We start from the raw sequence: 17,954 nt of genomic DNA on the forward strand, positions 1-17,954 counted from the left end.
CCATTGGTTATAAGATATGCTTTTACTTTAAATGTACTTGATGTAAAAAAAAGAAATTTCTTGAGAATCAGTGAAAGGATTAAAATGGATAGGATGGATGCCAGTGTTTTCCTTCATTTGACTGGTGGTCTTTGATTTCAGGACTGTGGAAGATTTGAAAAATAATGAAAGCCAGTGGAAAGATTCTCCCCTGGCCACTAGGCATCGAGAAATGTTGAAACGCTGTAAAACTCAGCTGAAGGTTTGTACAGTTCATTGGAATAATTAGAGACTAGCCTTCTAATAGCAATTTTCCTGCCTCTGGTATGTGCCCTGAGTGGATGGTGCAGCGTTTTTATTTTTTCATTATTCATTTACCTGAAGATAAAATAGGCCACTTGTTGGTACCTTTCATATATCTCATGTAATCATTTCAGTCTCCAGAAAGAATGTGCACGTACATATGCAGTGATGGTGTATACTCTTAGCAGGTTTCCATAAGTTCAGTTTAACATCAGCACCCCTTCCCTACTGTGTGCAGAACACATGCTGTCCCCACCCATTTGCTCCAGTACTACTTGTACCATCATGGAAACATATCTCTCCTTGGCCCCACACTTTTATTTTTAATGGGAAATAATCCAACTTGCAGAAACTATGAGTGGAAATATTCCTCTGGTGAGACTTAAAGACAAATGTTGGCCGACCTTTACAAGGGAAGCATAGAAGATAGAAACTTCATGCCTTCTTCTATGTGTATGTTTAAACTCTAAAGCTGAATTAAACTGGTCATGCCTTGTATTGATTAGCAAGATGGTAATGTGGAAACTCTTGAATTTCTGGTACAATTTAAGATTTCAGGGCTGTTTTTTTTTGGGGTGGGTGGCCAGTAGACTAGATTGCTTCAAGATAAGGAATACACTGGGGGCTTTTATCTGGATTTGTAATCTTTCTAAATACTCTTAAGATGTGTTCCCAGGGATGTGTACATTGTTTCAATCTGTATGTCAGCGTGTGTGTACATATGTGTGTCACCCTCACACAGTCCTCTGAGGTGGGTGTCATAGCCCTGGCGGGCAGCTCGTACATGGTGGTGCTGGAATTCAGATGTGACTTGTCTGGCTTTTTTCTACTAACTGTCCTGGCACCCAAAGGGCTTCCCTATCAACCCAAGTTATTGAACTACAACAGGAAGAACTAACCTTCTTGAGCACTAACCATGTGCTAGACTCTGTGCTCAGTGGTTTGCATGGCATACCTTTTGTTTTCTCAGGAACAAGACAGATCTTGAGACCCAACCAGCATCCTTTAGCTAGAGAGGCAGGGCCAGTCCTAGGTCTCTGGCTCTATTCCCTGCCCAGTCACACTGCAGGGCCTTGGCTCCTGACTAATCTCTGGGTGGGGGCACACCTACTTCCACAGAAACTGGTACGGTGCAAGGCCTGTGCTGACGCTGGCTTACTTGACGAGAGCTTCCTGAGAAGATGTCTGAATTTTTATGGCCTTCTCATTCAGCTGCTGCTCCGCATCCTGGACCCTGCATACCCCGAGTGAGTGTGCTCTTTCCTCTTTGCCTGTCTCTACTTGTCTGGGCTGTGTTGTCTCAGTTGTTCTTCAGAGTCCATAACAAAGCCAAAACCTTCTAAAGAATTCATTGCTCAGGCTCAAGGTTGTGTTTATATAGACTGTTTCTTCACTTATAATAAAGGCTATTTTTCCCTAGAGTAATGGCTATCAGAGGTGAATATTAGCCTCTGTTTTTAAGGCTATGTTACAGTATTTTTTTTAACTTGTTGTAGGAAACAGAAGTTTATACATTCTAAACTAAATTCTGGAGGTAAGTATCATCGGATCCAGGAAAAATACCTAGCTAATTCAGAGAATAAGCAAAAGGACATTCCCAATCACTTTGTTTTATTGTGTGTTTATATTTATTATGAAGTCTCTAGGTCACTGTTGGTGAGAGTGACCCACACCCCTTATAGGAATGGAAAATGTTATATAAAATACACTTGTGGTTCTTTTGGCTTAGTTTAGTTTGAGTTGTACAAAATGACCAACTTACCTTTTTATTTCTTTTCAATTTTATTTCATTAACTTTGAACAAGAAATCAAGACAAGAAGAAACATTTCATACACACTGTAGCATGCCCACTGTCTTCATTAGTCTCTGTTCATTTCTAGTTGTGGTTGTTTTGCTTGTATAATAGTTACAGGTTGTATTACAGGATGAGGCTACTTTCCTTAAGGAATATATTATTGAACAGTAGTGTGATAATTCATTGTAGTTTGATGTGTTGTAATTTCATTTTGTAAATTATGCTCTTTTTCCTCTTTGACAGCATAACACTGCCTTTAAATTCCGATGTTCCCAAGGTATTTGCAGCATTGCCTGAGTTTTATGTAGAAGATGTTGCTGAATTTTTATTTTTTATTGTACAGTAAGTGCCTTTGATACATTATATAATTCTAATAAGTTTTGGGCTGGGGATATAGCCTAGTGGCAAGAGTGCCTGCCTCGGATACACGAGGCCCTAGGTTCGATTCCCCAGCACCACATATACAGAAAACGGCCAGAAGCGGCGCTGTGGCTCAAGTGGCAGAGTGCTAGCCTTGAGCGGGAAGAAGCCAGGGACAGTGCTCAGGCCCTGAGTCCAAGGCCCAGGACTGGCCAAAAAAAAAAAAAAATAATAATAATAATAATTCTAATAAGTTTTTATATGTAATATGCACATGTTGTTTTGAACATTGTTGCAACCCTCTGTTTTGGGCCTGAATTGTTTTAAGTTTTCATGTCAGTTGTAGGGCTTGAATTCAGGGCATTGGCACTGTCCCTGAGCCTCTTTGTGCTCAAGGCTAGTGCTCTACCACTTGAGCCACAGCAGCACTTCCTGTTTTTGAGTGGTTAGATAGAGATAAGAGTCTCATGGGGACTTTTATGCTGAGGCTGGCTTTGAACTGCAATCCTCATAGTTCAGCCTCCTGAGTAGCTAGGATTACAGGCATGAGCTACCAGCCATGAGGTGCCAGTCCTAGGGCTTGAACTCAGGGCCTCGTTACTGTCCCTGTGCCGATTTTTGCTTAAAACTTGTGTTGTACTACTTAAGCCACAGCTCCATTCTGGTTTTGTTTTGTTTTGCCAGTCCTGGGGCATGGACTCAGGGCATGAGCACTGTCCCTTGCTTCTTTTTGCTTAAGGCTAGCACTCTACCACTCAAACTACAGCACCACTTCTGGCTTTTTCTGTTTTGTGTGGTGCTGAGTGATCAAACCCAGAGTTTCATGCATGCAAGGCAAGCACCCTACCTCTAAGCCATATTCCCAGCCCCCATTTCTGGCTTTTGTGCCACTCAATTGGTGGTAAGAGTCTCATGGACTTCCCTGCCTGGGCTGGATTTGAATCAGGATCCTCAGATCTCAGCCTCCTGAGTAGCTAGGATTACAGGCATCTGGCACTGGCACCAGGATGTTTGTTTTTAGAACTCCTCATTCATGAGGGAGGAGGTAACAACCAGTACAAGAAATGTATCCAATGCCTAACGTATGAAACTGTAACCTCTCTGTACATCAGTTTGTCAATAAAAAAAAAAAGAACTCATTCAAGGGTTAGTTTATATTTAGTTGGACAGTCCTTGCCAGGTGTATGATAAGCCCTAGTTTAATCCCCACTATGACCAATAAATAAATAAATAAATAATTTGGCATTTCCCTTTTTAAAACATTACAGGTCAGAAAAATTTATAACTACAATTCCTTGTCACCATGATAGTACTGTAATAGTACCAGTTAGGAGATGGTATGATATATGAAATCTGTTTCTAAGAAAAAGTAGTTGTACGTTCACAGTTACAAATATAAACGTAAATATTTTCTAACAACAGAAAAGCCCAAGATTATTTTTAAAGATTTATGTTTTCATGTTTTTAATTTTCTTATATTAAAATGTTATTCTTAAAGAGACAATTAAAACGAACCAGGTTGTATTGCTGTCAAAAGTGGTGCCCAAAGACAGGCCTGATCAGTGGTGACCCTTGAATTTTGAGTGGTGAGAACTTTAAAGGGTGACTGAATACCATGGTTCCTCTGTTAAGTGAAGCAAGCCTTGGGATTCAAGCACTTAAGTCCAAGCATAGTTAGCAGCACAGTGCTGTACATGTATAGCCCTGATGCTCAGAAGGCCAAGGCTCGAGGATCATGAGTTTGGCCAGCCTGGGCTACATGATGAGGCCATGTTTCAAAAAACAACTACATCAAAACCCACTTGGAAATGTTTCCCTTTTTTGTACCTGGGTTTGAACTCAGGGCCTCGATGCTGTCCCTGAGTTTTTGTTCTCAAGGCTAGCTCGCTACCACGTGAGCCACTGCTTCATTTCCGGTATTTTGATGATTAATTGTAGATGTCTCACAGACTTTCCTGCCCAAGTTGGCTTTGAACCACAATCTTCATATCTCAGCCTCCTGAGTAATAACTAGGATTACAGGCATGAGCTCTGGCTAGAAACTTTTTTTAAAACTTTTTTGGTACTGAAAGTCATTTTGTGAAATTTCCCTGATTTAATTACAGCTTTGTTTTCTAGAGGGTAAGTTTATGTAGCATATGGCAGCCATTGCATGTCTTGCTTTGCTCATTCTGGGCCTGAACTAATGGCCTCTCTGTCTTGCTCTGCTTGTCTACTCCCTGCTGCTGCTCTACCATGTGAGTCATGCTTCCAGTATTTTTTTTTTTTTTTGGCCAGTCCTGTGCCTTGGACTCAGGGCCTGAGCACTGTCCCTGGCTTCTTCCCGCTCAAGGCTAGCACTCTGCCACTTGAGCCACAGCGCCACTTCTGGCCGTTTTCTGTATATGTGGTGCTGGGGAATTGAACCCAGGGCCTCATGTATATGAGGCAAGCACTCTTGCCACTAGGCCATATCCCCAGCCCCGCTTCCAGTATTTTTAAACAACTGAAACCAAGTCTCTCAGTAGCCCTGCTGGCCTCAGACTATGTGGCCCAGGTTGATCTCAGGTGATCCTCCTGCCTCCACCTCCTGAGTGCTGGGATTGTGAGCGTTCCACTGCTGCCTGGCTTACATATGTCTATTTACAGTATACATTGTCATTTAAACATTTAATTTAAAGGGGATTCCTGTAGTCCTGTCCATACTTAATGATATCCTAGGACAGTTTCTCAGAGATTCATTTCTTGTCCTTCTTGTCTCTGTTCAGATACTCTCCTCAGGTGCTTTATGAGCCCTGTACTCAGGATATTGTGATGTTCCTTGTTGTGATGTTGTGCAACCAGAACTACATCCGGAATCCATACCTAGTGGCCAAACTGGTAGAAGTCATGTTTATGACCAACCCTTCTGTTCAGCCACGAACCCAGAAGTTTTTCGAGATGATCGAGAACCATCCTCTCTCTACCAAATTACTGGTACCTTCTCTGATGAAGTTCTATACAGGTAGGCTCCTGAATATGCCATATAGCATGTGGTTGTCAGACTTAGACAATGTTTTCTGAAGCCATTTGTTGCTCTGTTACACTGTTGCGACACACTATGAGAGGACTCTTCTGGTGATTGTATTTCAAATGCTGATTCTGTTTTTCATTTTGTCTTTTTTACTGTTAACTTGGGGATGTATTCTAACACTTGTCCAGTTTGTATTTTTCTCAAGAAAACAAATGTGTCCTTTCTGTCTTCTTACCTTCTGTTAATGCTGGCACATTTAGGCATGTATTGTTGACATTTAATAGAATATACTTACTGTACAAGAAACCTGGCCGGGCACCAGTGGCTCATGCCTGTAATCCTAGCTACTTAGGAGGCTAAGATTTGAGGATTGCAGATCAAACAGCCCAGGCAGGAAAGTCTGTGAGACATTTATTTCTAGTTAACCACCAGAAAACTAAAAGTGCTAGCTTTGAGTGAAAAAGCTCAGGGACAGCACCTAGGCCCTGTGTTTAAGCTCCATGACTGACCAAAAGAAAAAGAAAAGAAAAGAAACACTGGCACCAAGAGCACAGCTCTTTGCTGATCAGAGGCTTCTTTTGTTCGTGGACAGTCATCATTTCCCGTCAATCAAGTCAGCTTCTTCTTGTTTGAGCCCCATGCTGTAATCTATCTGTTCCTCGGAGCAGTCTAAGAATCTGTTCCTGCCTGCTTTCCCCTCTATCACTATTTTATGGTGTTTGATCGAGAATTTCAGACCCTTTTAAATATAGAGCAAGCAAGATGTTTGCTAATATCTTTGTTTAACGGCTATAGAGAGTACTGCTGGGGAAAAGTTTCTCTTGCTTGAAAATCTTGTTTCTTTTTTGTTGTTGTTTTGTTTTTTTTTGAAAATCTTGTTTCTTCTCTAGGCAGCCTATGCAGTGAACACAAGTCATTCAGATACAAGTGGTTCCTTATGCTTTTACAGGACAGAATAATATATGCTGACTGCATATATTAAAAGAGAGAGGAGGAGGGAGACTGGGCAGACATCTACAAAAGCCTACCCAATAGCCAATAGGTAAAATTAGTGCTATGAAACTCTCAGGAATATGTAAATTGATAAAGCCTTCCTATAAGACTATTTGGACAGACCAAGAACCTTTAAAAAAGAACCTTTATGTCATTCAAGACACATTCAGGAAAATAGAAATATACCCATTGTTTTAAGATACAATTTAATATACAGGATTAGTTGAGTAGGTATTGAAAGGCTGACTTGGTCCAAAAGTAACAGTGTAGTGGCAGGAAGCGCATACTTATGCAATAGGAGCCAGAGGATAGTTTGGGGTTATTAGAACGTAAGTACACAAATGAGGATTTGGACTGGACCAGGTCCCAGACCTCTGAGGGAGGATATTTCTTTGCAGTGCTGAGGTCTCTGAAGGCTGGCGGGGTTGGTAATTTAGGACTGTTAGACAGGGCTGGAAACAGACATTGACTGCCATCACAGGGATGGAGAACCACTGCTGACAAGAATGAGGGGATCCAAGTCCCTTGGCTCTTTTTGTTTTGGGGGTCTTTTTTGCCAGTCCTGGGGCTTGGACTCAGAGCCTGAGCACTGTCCCTGGCTTCTTTTTGCTCAAGGATAGCACTCTACCACTTAAGCCATAGCACCGCTTCAGGCTTTTTCTGTTTATGTGGTGCTGAGGAGTCGAACCCAGGGCTTCATGAATGCTAGACAAGCACTCTACCACTAAGTCACATTCCCAGGCCCTCTTTGCTCTTGTTTGCCATTTTCCAGTTACCTTGCAGTGCCTGCTATCAGTCCACTGGCGAGAGGAAAATCCTGTAAGCAAGCCTTAAGAGTAGGTTCCGGGCTAGGGATATGGCCTAGTGGCAAGAGTGCTTGCCTCATATACATGAGGCCCTGGGTTCAATTCCCCAGCACCACATATACAGAAAATGGCCAGAAGTGGCGCTGTGGCTCAAGTGGCAGAGTGCTAGCCTTAAGCAAAGAGAAGCCAGGGGCAGTGCTCAGGCCCTGAGTCCAAGCCCCAGGACTGGCACCCCCCCCCCAAAAAAAAAGAATAGGTTCCAAGCTGAGACCACTTAATACCAGCTCATCTTCTTACTTGTAAACTTACTCCCTGGTAGTTTATTCTGTGCGAGTATGAATGTGTGTACAGGCTTGTGGTAGATGTCATCCACCATAACTTGTTTATAATACATCGTGGTGAAATGTGTCTGCTAATTGTGGATGAATTAAGTACATATAATAGCCATGAACAGTAATGTATTCAGTGGTTAAATAACAAAAAGTGTTTTTTTTTTTTTTAATCCAAGTTTTGGTGCACACTGCAGAGAGGGACAGTATATTAACAATGAATTGAGTTTGGTTTGTTTGTTTTTCCCTGTGGTTATGGGGCTTGAACTCGGGGCCTGGGCACTGTCCCTGAGCCTCTTTGTGCTCAAGGCTAGCACTCTACCACTTGAGCCACAGTACCACTTCTGGTTTTTGAGTGGTAGGTAAATTGGAGATAAGAGTCTCACAGGGACTTTTCTGCTTTGAACCACAATCCTCATATATCAGCCTCCTAAGTAACTAAGATTACAGCTAAAGATTACAGGCATGAGCCACCATTTGGTTATTTTTGAGTGATAGAATTATTTTTTAAATTATCTGAGCCTAGTTTTTCTATAGTACATATGTATTATCAGTGGTTAAAAAAGACACAACACAAATAATGTACTTAGTACTTATTTTTGAGTGATAGAATTATTTTTTAAATTATCTGAGCCTAGGGGGCTGGGGATATGGCCTAGTGGCAAAAGTGCCTGCCTCGGATACACGAGGCCCTGGGTTCGATTCCCCAGCACCACATATACAGAAAACGGCCAGAAGCGGCGCTGTGGCTCAAGTGGCAGAGTGCTAGCCTTGAGCGGGAAGAAGCCAGGGACAGTGCTCAGGCCCTGAGTCCAAGGCCCAGGACTGGCCAAAAAAAAAAAAAAAAAAAAAAATTATCTGAGCCTAGTTTTTCTATAGTACATATGTATTATCAGTGGTTAAAAAAGACACAACAAGGGCTGGGGATATGGCCTAGTGGCAAGAGTGCCTGCCTCGGATACACGAGGCCCTGGGTTCGATTCCCCAGCACCACATATACAGAAAACGGCCAGAAGCGGCGCTGTGGCTCAAGTGGCAGAGTGCTAGCCTTGAGCGGGAAGAAGCCAGGGACAGTGCTCAGGCCCTGAGTCCAAGGCCCAGGACTGGCCAAAAAAAAAAAAAAAGACACAACAAAAATAATGTACTTAGTACTTAGTTATCCTGGGGCTATCACTATGACATTAGGAGAAAGTGCTTTTACACTAGTGTGTATGTGTGTGTGTTTCTTTTTTTTCTTCTTCTTCTTCTTCTTCTTTTTTTTTTTTTTTTTTTTTTTTTTTGCCAGTGTGGGGCCTAAACTCAGGGCCTGAGCACTGTCCCTGAGCTTGCTTTTGCTCAAGGCTGGCAGTCTACCACTTGAGCCGCAGCACCACTTCTGGCTTTTTCTGTTTGTGTGGTACCAAGGAATCAAACCCAGGTCTTCATGGATGCTAGGCAAGCCCTCTATCACTAAGCCACATTCCCAGCACTGTATGTCTATGTCTTGTGGGACCAGTATAAGGCTGGATGGGGCTTACTAGCAGTGTTCCAAGAGCTGATGAGTGAATATGATTCTCTTTCTCTTCCATGGAGCAGTGTGCCCTCTATCCTGGACCACCTCTGTAGTCACTGATAGATGATGCCTGTCCTATTAATAGCTGCCACTCATCAAATACTTGCTAATCTGTTCACTTGATCTGCATAGCAGTCCTAAGGACAGATACTATAAATACCTACATCTTACAAATGAGGAAACTAAAGCTCAGAAAGGTCAGGGGTTTGTGAAGGTCAGTAGCTTAGTGAGTGGCAGCATCTCAGAGGTTCGGTGCAGGTGCACTAGGCACCAAGGACCTTCAGGAAGGAGAGACCCCTCCAGGGTGCTTCCAGACACTCCCGGGTCTGCTGATTATTAGGTCCTGTTCCATCTGACTGTCAGATGTGGTTTAGAGCTGCATATACAAGATCAATAAGTGAAACAAGCTCTTCTTAGGCCACAGACAGAAGATTCTAACTTAGGAAATGCTTGTGCTTCAGCTTTTGTTTCAGAAATAAAATTAGGGTTCAAAATATATCACAAGAGTCTGTTCCTTCAAGAATTTAAACTTTGAAGACAGGAAAATCACAGATAGAGCAAGACTTCTTTCCAGACTCTTCCCTTCCCCAAAGCTGATCTGAATGGGTAAAGTCAGCATGGCTGAAGTAGAGCCCACTATGGATTCAGCCAGTGTTTATGATATTCCTACTGGGCAATACTAGAATCCTTCCGTGGGAGATAGACTGGACAGGTAGAAAGGCACTGGGAGAAAGGTGTGGGCAAAGGTGGGTTACTTCTGGAAAGATGGTCAGAGAAAGTCTCTGAGGACATGAGGTGACTGAGCTGTTGATAGTTTTCAGCCACAGTGTGGCAGATAAGCAACAGCCAAGAGTATAAAATCCTTGGGCAAGTAGTCTCATGGTCAGAAAGAAGGCAGCAAGATTTGCTCATGGGGGTGTGGTAGGAGTTGAGGTTTTAGAGGGGTCAAGCATGCTTGTTTAAGGACTTCTAAAACTATAACTTGGGAACTGGGACTTGGACCAGTGTGATATTGAGGAGACTTTAGGAGCATTTTTTAATTGGAATAGATATATACTGATAGGTAATAGATTAACAAATTAGCCCCTGTTGTGTTCATAACATAGTCTAGACATAGACAGCTTTGGATGCTGGCAGTGCCAGCCCCAGCTTCTGTCTCTTCTGGGCTCGACTTAAATTGCTCACTCTCCACACCATAGTTCACACCTCTACGAGAAAACTGGCACTTAGTTCATCTGAAGATCTTAGCACGAGAGGTGTTAATTGTCTTATTCTACTTTTTATTATTTAATAACTGTTTCTTCTTTTGTTCATGGAAAATGCATACTTAGGAAATATAGAAAATACTCAAAAAGAGCCAGACGCTGGTGGCTCATACTGTAATTCTAACTACTCAGGAGGCTGAGATCTGAGAACCTTAGTTCAAAGCCAGCCTAGGCAGCAAAGGCTGTGAGACCTTATCTGCATTTAACCAGCAAAAAACCAGAAGTGGAGCTATGAGTCAAGTGGTAGAGGAGCCTTGAGTGAAAAGCAGGAGGCCCTGATGGTGTAAGGAAGGAATGAAGAAAGGGAGTGAGGAAGAGAGGAAGAAGAGAGGGAAAGGGGAAAAACAAAAAAGACCGGAGGCCAGACGGGTTTGCTCTTTATCTTTCCAGTCACTTTATTTTTGCAAGGCTATGATTATTCCAAACTCTCCCATTTTGGTTGGTAATCTGTAGTTTTTACTTGATATATTACAAAAAGGTTTCATATTCTCTGTTGGACATTTAGGTTATTTATGATTTTTTCCTGTAATAAAAATAGTACTTTGCCTTTGCACTAGGGACATAGCTCAATGCTAGAGTGTTTCCCTAGCAGAGCAAGGCCCTGGTTCTAACCCCAGCACCCCACACACCAAAAAAACCTTCTTTGTTGATTTTCCTTGGAAATCAGACTTGAATATGTATTTTCTCGAGTAGTCTGGGACCAGAGGGAAGGATGTGTGTTGATGGCTTGTGCTGTATTTTGTCAAATTGTCTTCATAGAAATTTTGTCACCATTTTCCTAGAAGTACATGTGTTGTGCCAATTTCTCCAAATCTTCACCTCTGCTCATTCTTATCACTTTTGTAATGTCTGCAAATTTGATAGGTTAAAAATGGTAGCTTAACCAGGTGCTAGTGGTTCACACTTGTAATCCTGGTTATTCAGGAAGCTGAAATCTGAGAATCTCAGTTCAAAGCCAGCCCAGGCAGGAAAACCCTTAAGACTCTTATCTCCAATTAACCACCACAAAAGCTGGAAGTGGACCTGAGGTTCAAGTGGTAGAGCACTAGCCTTGAGTGAAAAAGCTCAGGGCCAGTGGTCAGGCCCTGAGATCAAGCCCCAAGACACCGCCCCCCCCCCAAAGTAGCTTATTTTAATTTCCCATTCATCTTTCTTTTAAGCCTTAACTGTCTGATAGTTCTTGGCAAAATTTCTCATAGATTCTGGGATTGCTCATGCTCAAGCTATTTGCCATTTACATAATAACAAGTTTGCTCTTTGTTGTTTTCTAATTAGGGATATTGATAATTGGTAAATGATCCAGAAGTAATGGGGAATTCACTGCTTTTATCTACTTTATTATGTGTCTAAAAATGCTCATGATGCAGAGTATTTAAAATAATCAAGCATTTAACATGTACATATCCTTCAATAAAATAGAACTCATTTTTTTCTACACAAGGATGTATATTTGTAGTGATTTACAATTTCTATGAATTAATAGCTTAAAATGAGGGGAAGAGCCAGGCATCAGTATCTCATACCTATAATCTTTGCTACTCAGGAGGCTGAGGTCTAAAATCAAGATTCTAAGCTAGCCCAAGCAGAGAAATCTGGGAGACAGTTCAAAATAACCAGTAAAAAGCCAGAACTGGAGGCATTGCTCAAGTTGCAGAGTGCTAGTGAAAAAACCCTGAGCCAGATCTTGAGAAGTGCATTGCATGTCTGTAAAAAATTTTGCAGCACAACTCAGGAAGCTGAGATCTGAGGATCACAGTTCAAAGCCAGCCCAGGCAGGAAAGTCCATGAGACTCTTATCTCCAATTAACCATCAGAAAACTGGATGGCTCAAGTGGTAAAGCGTTAGCCTTGAGCTGAAGAGCTCAGGCACAGTGCTCAGGCCCAGAGTTCAAGCTTCACAACCGACAAAAAATAAAAAATTGCAGCACAAGTGTGTGTGTGTGTGTGTGTGTGTGTGTGTGTGTGTGTGTGTGTGTGTGTTAGGGAGGTGTGATAATTCAATTTATGGTCCTTGATGAGTTGATGCTGTCCTAACACTGCCTAGCAAGTTGTACTTCCTATTCCTTTAAATGTTATATCATTGCCATCCTTTATTATAAAACTTGCCTTTAAAACCTTCAGTATAATAGTGGCAATAAATAACTATTTGTAAAGAACATGTCCCTTTGTCTTTCTTCTTTAGATGTGGAGCACACTGGAGCTACCAGTGAGTTCTACGACAAGTTCACAATCCGCTATCACATTAGCACCATTTTTAAAAGCCTCTGGCAAAACATCGCTCACCATGGCACCTTTATGGAGGAGTTCAAGTGAGTATGTGGTCCTAATGCCACAGCCTTCTCTCCCTGAGTCAGATCGGGTTGTAACTTAAAAGCATTCACAACTGGGTTCCTGTTGACTGTTTTCTTCCTCTCAGTTTTGGATGGGCATGGGGGCCACGAGGTACTGCTGCATGGGGTAAGCTTCTCTAAATGCCTGTGCTACATGATACTGCCTAATTTCAAATTAGTCCACATATTTTGGGGTAGGTGACAGAGGATACTTACGTTAATGTTCTTGTGGCTTTATTCTGTTGTTTTGTTTTTTGTATTTTTTTTCTGACGGCTCAGAAAATTTTGAAATACTTAACTAGCTGTGTATCTCACCTTTATAATAACAATAAAATAATGAGAGAAAATGACTGGAAGCATGGCTCAAGTGGTAGAGCACTGAGCACAAGGTCCTGAGTGGTGCCAAGAGAAGCAGTGTGGCAGGTAACCTGCAGCCGTGCTGGACATGACCATACTCCTCTGGCCGTTTCAGTTCTGGGAAGCAGTTCGTGCGCTACATAAACATGCTGATAAATGATACGACATTTTTGCTCGATGAAAGTCTGGAGTCGCTGAAGCGGATCCATGAAGTGCAAGAAGAGATGAAGAACAAAGAGCAGTGGGACCAGCTGCCTCGGGTGAGAACCAGGCCCCCGGCCCCATGATCTCACAGCTTTGCCAGGAATCAGCCTTTGGGGGACTGACCTCCTGCCAGGATTTTCCTACCCATGGGCTTCCCTGAGATCCTAACCCAAGTTTGGGATCAGAAAAAGTTGGTTTTTAAAAAATAAAAATAAAAATTTAACTGAAACTCAGAATTGGGGCTGGGAGTATGGCTCAGTGATAAAGTGCTTGACTAGCATGTGTGAGGTTCTCAGTTCCGTCCCCAGCACCCCAAAAAGTAAGAGAAGAAAAAAGTTCCATTCTGCTTGCAGTTGTTTTTTTTTTTTTTTTGTGCCCTAGTATCAGGCACAAAAATAAAAAATGGAAAATGATTGGATAAACTTTTTAAAATGCATCCTCTTCATTTTTAATTTTAAGAAACTTTTTTATGGGGCCAGGGATATGGCCTAGTGGCAAGAGTGCTTGCCTCATATACATGAGGCCCTGGGTTCAATTCCCCAGCACCACATATACAGAAAACGGCCAGAAGTGGTGCTGTGGCTCAAGTGGCAGAGTGCTAGCCTTGAGCAAAAAGAAGCCAGGGACAGTGCTCAGGCACTGAGTCCAAGCCCCAGGACTGGCAAAAAAAAAAAAAAAAAGAAGAAACTTTTTTATAGAAGAGCTCTTTCATTGTCGGAATATATTAAGATCTGTAGCCAGATACAATAGCTAATGCCTTTTCCTATAGTCCCATTTATTCAAGTAGTGGATAATGGAAGATTGAGGTTCAAGGCAAGACCCCATCTTATTTAACAAAACCAAACAAAAATAAAACTATGTGGGAGACAGAAGTAGTAAGATTACAGTTAAGGCTGACCCCAGGCAAATCATTTAAGACCTTATTGGAAAAACAAGTAAAGCAGAAAAGGGTAGGACATGAGTTAAGTGGTAGCGCAATTGCCTAGCAAGTACAAAACTCTTAGTTTAGATTTCGGTACTCTGTGTGTGTGTGGTGTGATATGTGAAAATAAGTAGGAAATCTCTAGACTTTCATCTACTGGTCAAGAATTTGGTGTGTGCATACAGTCCTCACTTCCTGGTCCAGCCAACAGGCTTAAGCTATAAGCTTAATCCTTACCTGGGGCCTTGCCCCAGGTCCACGGGTATTGGAGTTTCTTTGCCTCCATGCCCCCTGCTCATGCACCCTGAACCCCTCTGATTGTGCTGAGATAATGTGACAGTCTTTGGTGGGGGGGAGGGAAATCTGTGCTGGTATCCCCTGGCTTCCATCCTACCCACTGTCCTCATGTTCATTTCTAAGCCACAGTACATAACCCTTCAGCTCCCAGCTCCCAGGTGTGGCTCTAAGAGAACTTCCCAGGCTCACCTGCATCACAGGCAGCAGGTAGTAACTACTGATCTGGACTAGACTGCAGGCTTCCCAAACTATGCTAGAACACATCAGAAGGCATAGCTGAAAGAGCCCAGCTCTGGTACCTAAACTGATCTGGGTTTGAGAACTGGCACTGCTTCAATCACACTGAAACCAGAAAACATCTGCCTTGCAAGAATGCGGTGAGGACAGGATGTATTTAGCTAGGATTTATCCAGATACCCAGTGTGTACAGCTCCTATTTCCTCATTTACCTTGCCACATTTCCCCAGATGCTCTACTTTCCTTCCTTCTCTGTTAGAAGCCTACCCATTCTTTGCATGAGGTGCTGTCCCAGTCCTGCTTCATGGCGAGCCTTCCCGCCTTGCTCCTCCCTCAGCTCCTCTTTTGTGCTTGTTGTAGTGCTGAGCAGAGACCCACTAATCTTTCAGGGGTTGGATACCAGGTCTGTAGCACATTCTCTTGGAGAGAGTGCTTAATAAGCATTTGCTTATGAGACAACAGATACTGTTGGGTTTTTTCCATCAATGGATGTCAAGAGGCACCTAGCTCCTAACGTTTCAGAAAGCTCTTTCCTGTGACTTTAGAGCTGCCTGATGCCTCCCGCCTCCCTGGCTCTGCTTGCTGATCTTCCTAGCCTCCCAGCGCTGGCGGACTCTTTCTCAGCCCTCAGGCTTCTCTTTCTCCTTCTCCCGATTAGTGTTTCTCAGTGAGGGTGTGGTGCTGGTTGGGATTTCCGGCATAGAGGACCTTTGCTGCAGTAGTGAACTCTTGTTGTGTTTTTGTCATTCCTGGGGCTTGGACTCAGGACCTGAGCACTGTCCCTGGCTTCTTTTTGCACAAGGCTAGCACTCTACCACTTGAGCCACAGCGCCACTTCTGGCACCTTTGTCAGGAACTTCTGTTTATGCGGTGCTGAGGAATTGAACCCAGGTCTTCGTGCATGCTAAGCAAGCATTCTACCGCTAAGCCACATTCCCAGCTCCAGTAGTGAACTCTTTACAAGAGACTACCCTACATTGTAGGACTCTTAACATTTCTGGCTCCTGCTCATTATACACCGGTGTCCCCCCCCCCCCACCAAGTTACAAAACCGTAAAGCACTCCCACTCTTTGCCTGATGCCTCCAGCTGGAAAGCCCTGCTGGGGGACCTCATCTGTTCCAAAGCATTAAAACATCAGATCTGCAAAATATACCTCCCCACCTTCGATCTGCCCTGACTCTACCTGGGACCCAATATTGGCTTGCCTGCTCTGGGGGAGGCTAGTTGGTATCTCAGACCTAACTTGTACCAAACTGAACCAATGTGTGATGTCCTTTGAATCACCTCAACAGATGTCAACTTCACTCTACCGTTTGCCAGTTAACCAGCAAAAATCTAGAACTGGAGATACGGCTCTGAAAATAGAGCATCGGCTGTGAACAAAAGAGCTAAGGCCCAGAGTTCAAGCCCCAGTACCAGCACTTGCCTTAAATGTACAAGCCTCTGGGTTATATCTTCAGCACTGCTTTAAAAAAAAAAAAAAGTGTAGCTAGAGATAGGTAGAAACAGGCAGGTGGGGGGATCTATATGAATGTTTACTCTCTGACCTCTTCCTCCAGCTTCAGGACACAGTTGTGTCTTCCCTTGTTACTGCAGTAGCCCCCTCTCCATCTCCCAGCCTCTACCCTTGCCATGTCCACAGCCCAGGTCTGCTGCTAAAACCTCAGCCTGCTCAGTACTACTCTGCTCAGAGTTCTCTGGGCTTCCTTCCCTTCAACACTCAGTTCCTGAACCCTGAGTGCAGCCTTCAGTTTGCAACAGCTTTCTATCCTCAGCTCCTGACACTCTTCTGCTCATTCGACCCCAGCACACCCGCCTCTCTGCCTGCCCTCATGCTGGTTCCACAGAGGTTTGCTGATCCCTTCCTTTATTCTCATAGGTGTCACCTCAGGAAAGCCTTCCCTGACCATGGTTTCCATAGCAGCGTCCTCTTAATTCTTTCCACTTTCTTGTCCCCACTGTTTATCCCTTTACCTTGCTTCATTCTTTGACATCACTATCAGGCTTATTGTGTGTCTCTCTCGGAAAAGTCTCCCTAAGCTCCAGCAGTGGGAGAGCTGCCCTGGGCCTGTACTGAGCTCTGCTTTAGTACCTGAAGTGGACCTGTCTTGGGGGAGCTTGTGTATTCTAGGCAGGAATGATAGGACCTGGCCCTACACTGAGCCTCTCCTGTGTTCCTTCTCTGTCTTTCCTGGTGCAGCCTTTTTTCCCCCACTAGGTTCATTCTTGACCGGGGAGCAGTGTGCATGACACCAGTCTCCCTGCAGAAACTCCACCAGGCACCACCTGAAGCTCTGACCCAGCAGACACCCACTGAGTTTTTTGTCCCTCTAGGCAGATGGAAACATTTAAGTCTTTGCTGAGGAGTGGGCACAGAGCCGTCCTATGTGCCACCTGGTTTACCTATAAGTCACACATCTCAGCCTGTGGCAGAGCTGAGGAAGGAGGACGGTGCCAGAGGCAAGCAGGCTGACAGCTAGAAGAGGTGACAGCCTGATACTGTGGAAAGACAGCTCAGAAAACTTGTAGCCACCTTAGGCACTGGGTGGCAGGTGCCAGGCAGAATGGACAGGCCTGTACTATAACACAGTGTTTCAGGTATCTTTCTACAGCAGTAACTAAGCAAAAGTTCTTATTAAGGAAAACAAACTTAGTGGTTATAGCACCGGTGTGTTCCAGATCTATTGTTAGAGCCACTGAATTCATTCTCCATGGAAATTGACTGAATACTTGGCCTTTGGAAAACATGAGGCTGGCAAAAGTTAAATAGTACATCATGGCTGGGGTTGTAGCTCAGTGGTAGAGTTTGTACTTAGTACACACAAGGCCCTGTGGTCCATCCCCACTGCGCACATTTGCACACACCATATATGGTGCCAAGGCTACGTGACCCAAGGTCCTAGAAATGAATTAGGCTCTCTGGACCCTTTGCTGGTGGAGGTTATCTCATTCTCCGAGTATGTTGGCTCTCTCCCACTTCTCCAGTGAGAAGCTGACTGTGTTTTTCCTTTGCACTTGGTGTTTTGGTGGGCTGATGACTGGCAATGAGGTTTATTTGGCATTTGTTTGTGTTTCCTAGGATCAGCAGCAGGCCCGGCAGTCTCAGCTTGCTCAGGACGAGCGCGTTTCACGCTCTTACCTCGCATTGGCAACAGAAACCGTGGACATGTTCCATATCCTCACAAAGCAGGTCCAGAAGCCGTTCCTCAGACCAGTGAGTAGAAACTGAG

The 17,954-nt window shown here is 43.6% G+C and overlaps 1 protein-coding gene across 2 annotated transcripts in view; it reads left to right on the forward strand.

Moving 5' to 3' along the window:
* Ube4b (ubiquitination factor E4B) overlaps positions 1–17,954 on the forward strand; it is a 114,592-nt gene that overhangs the window by 83,307 nt on the left and 13,331 nt on the right. For both annotated transcript variants that reach the window (XM_048350205.1, XM_048350204.1), the window contains 7 exons: positions 142–241; positions 1,402–1,529; positions 2,322–2,420; positions 5,186–5,421; positions 12,558–12,684; positions 13,178–13,322; positions 17,804–17,938. In XM_048350205.1, coding sequence (XP_048206162.1) covers positions 142–241; positions 1,402–1,529; positions 2,322–2,420; positions 5,186–5,421; positions 12,558–12,684; positions 13,178–13,322; positions 17,804–17,938 — 970 coding nt within the window. The remainder of the gene's footprint in view (positions 1–141; positions 242–1,401; positions 1,530–2,321; positions 2,421–5,185; positions 5,422–12,557; positions 12,685–13,177; positions 13,323–17,803; positions 17,939–17,954) is intronic.

This window comes from Perognathus longimembris, chromosome 7, assembly GCF_023159225.1.
Source record: "Perognathus longimembris pacificus isolate PPM17 chromosome 7, ASM2315922v1, whole genome shotgun sequence".
In the NCBI taxonomy this organism is placed as follows: Eukaryota; Metazoa; Chordata; class Mammalia; order Rodentia; family Heteromyidae; genus Perognathus; species Perognathus longimembris.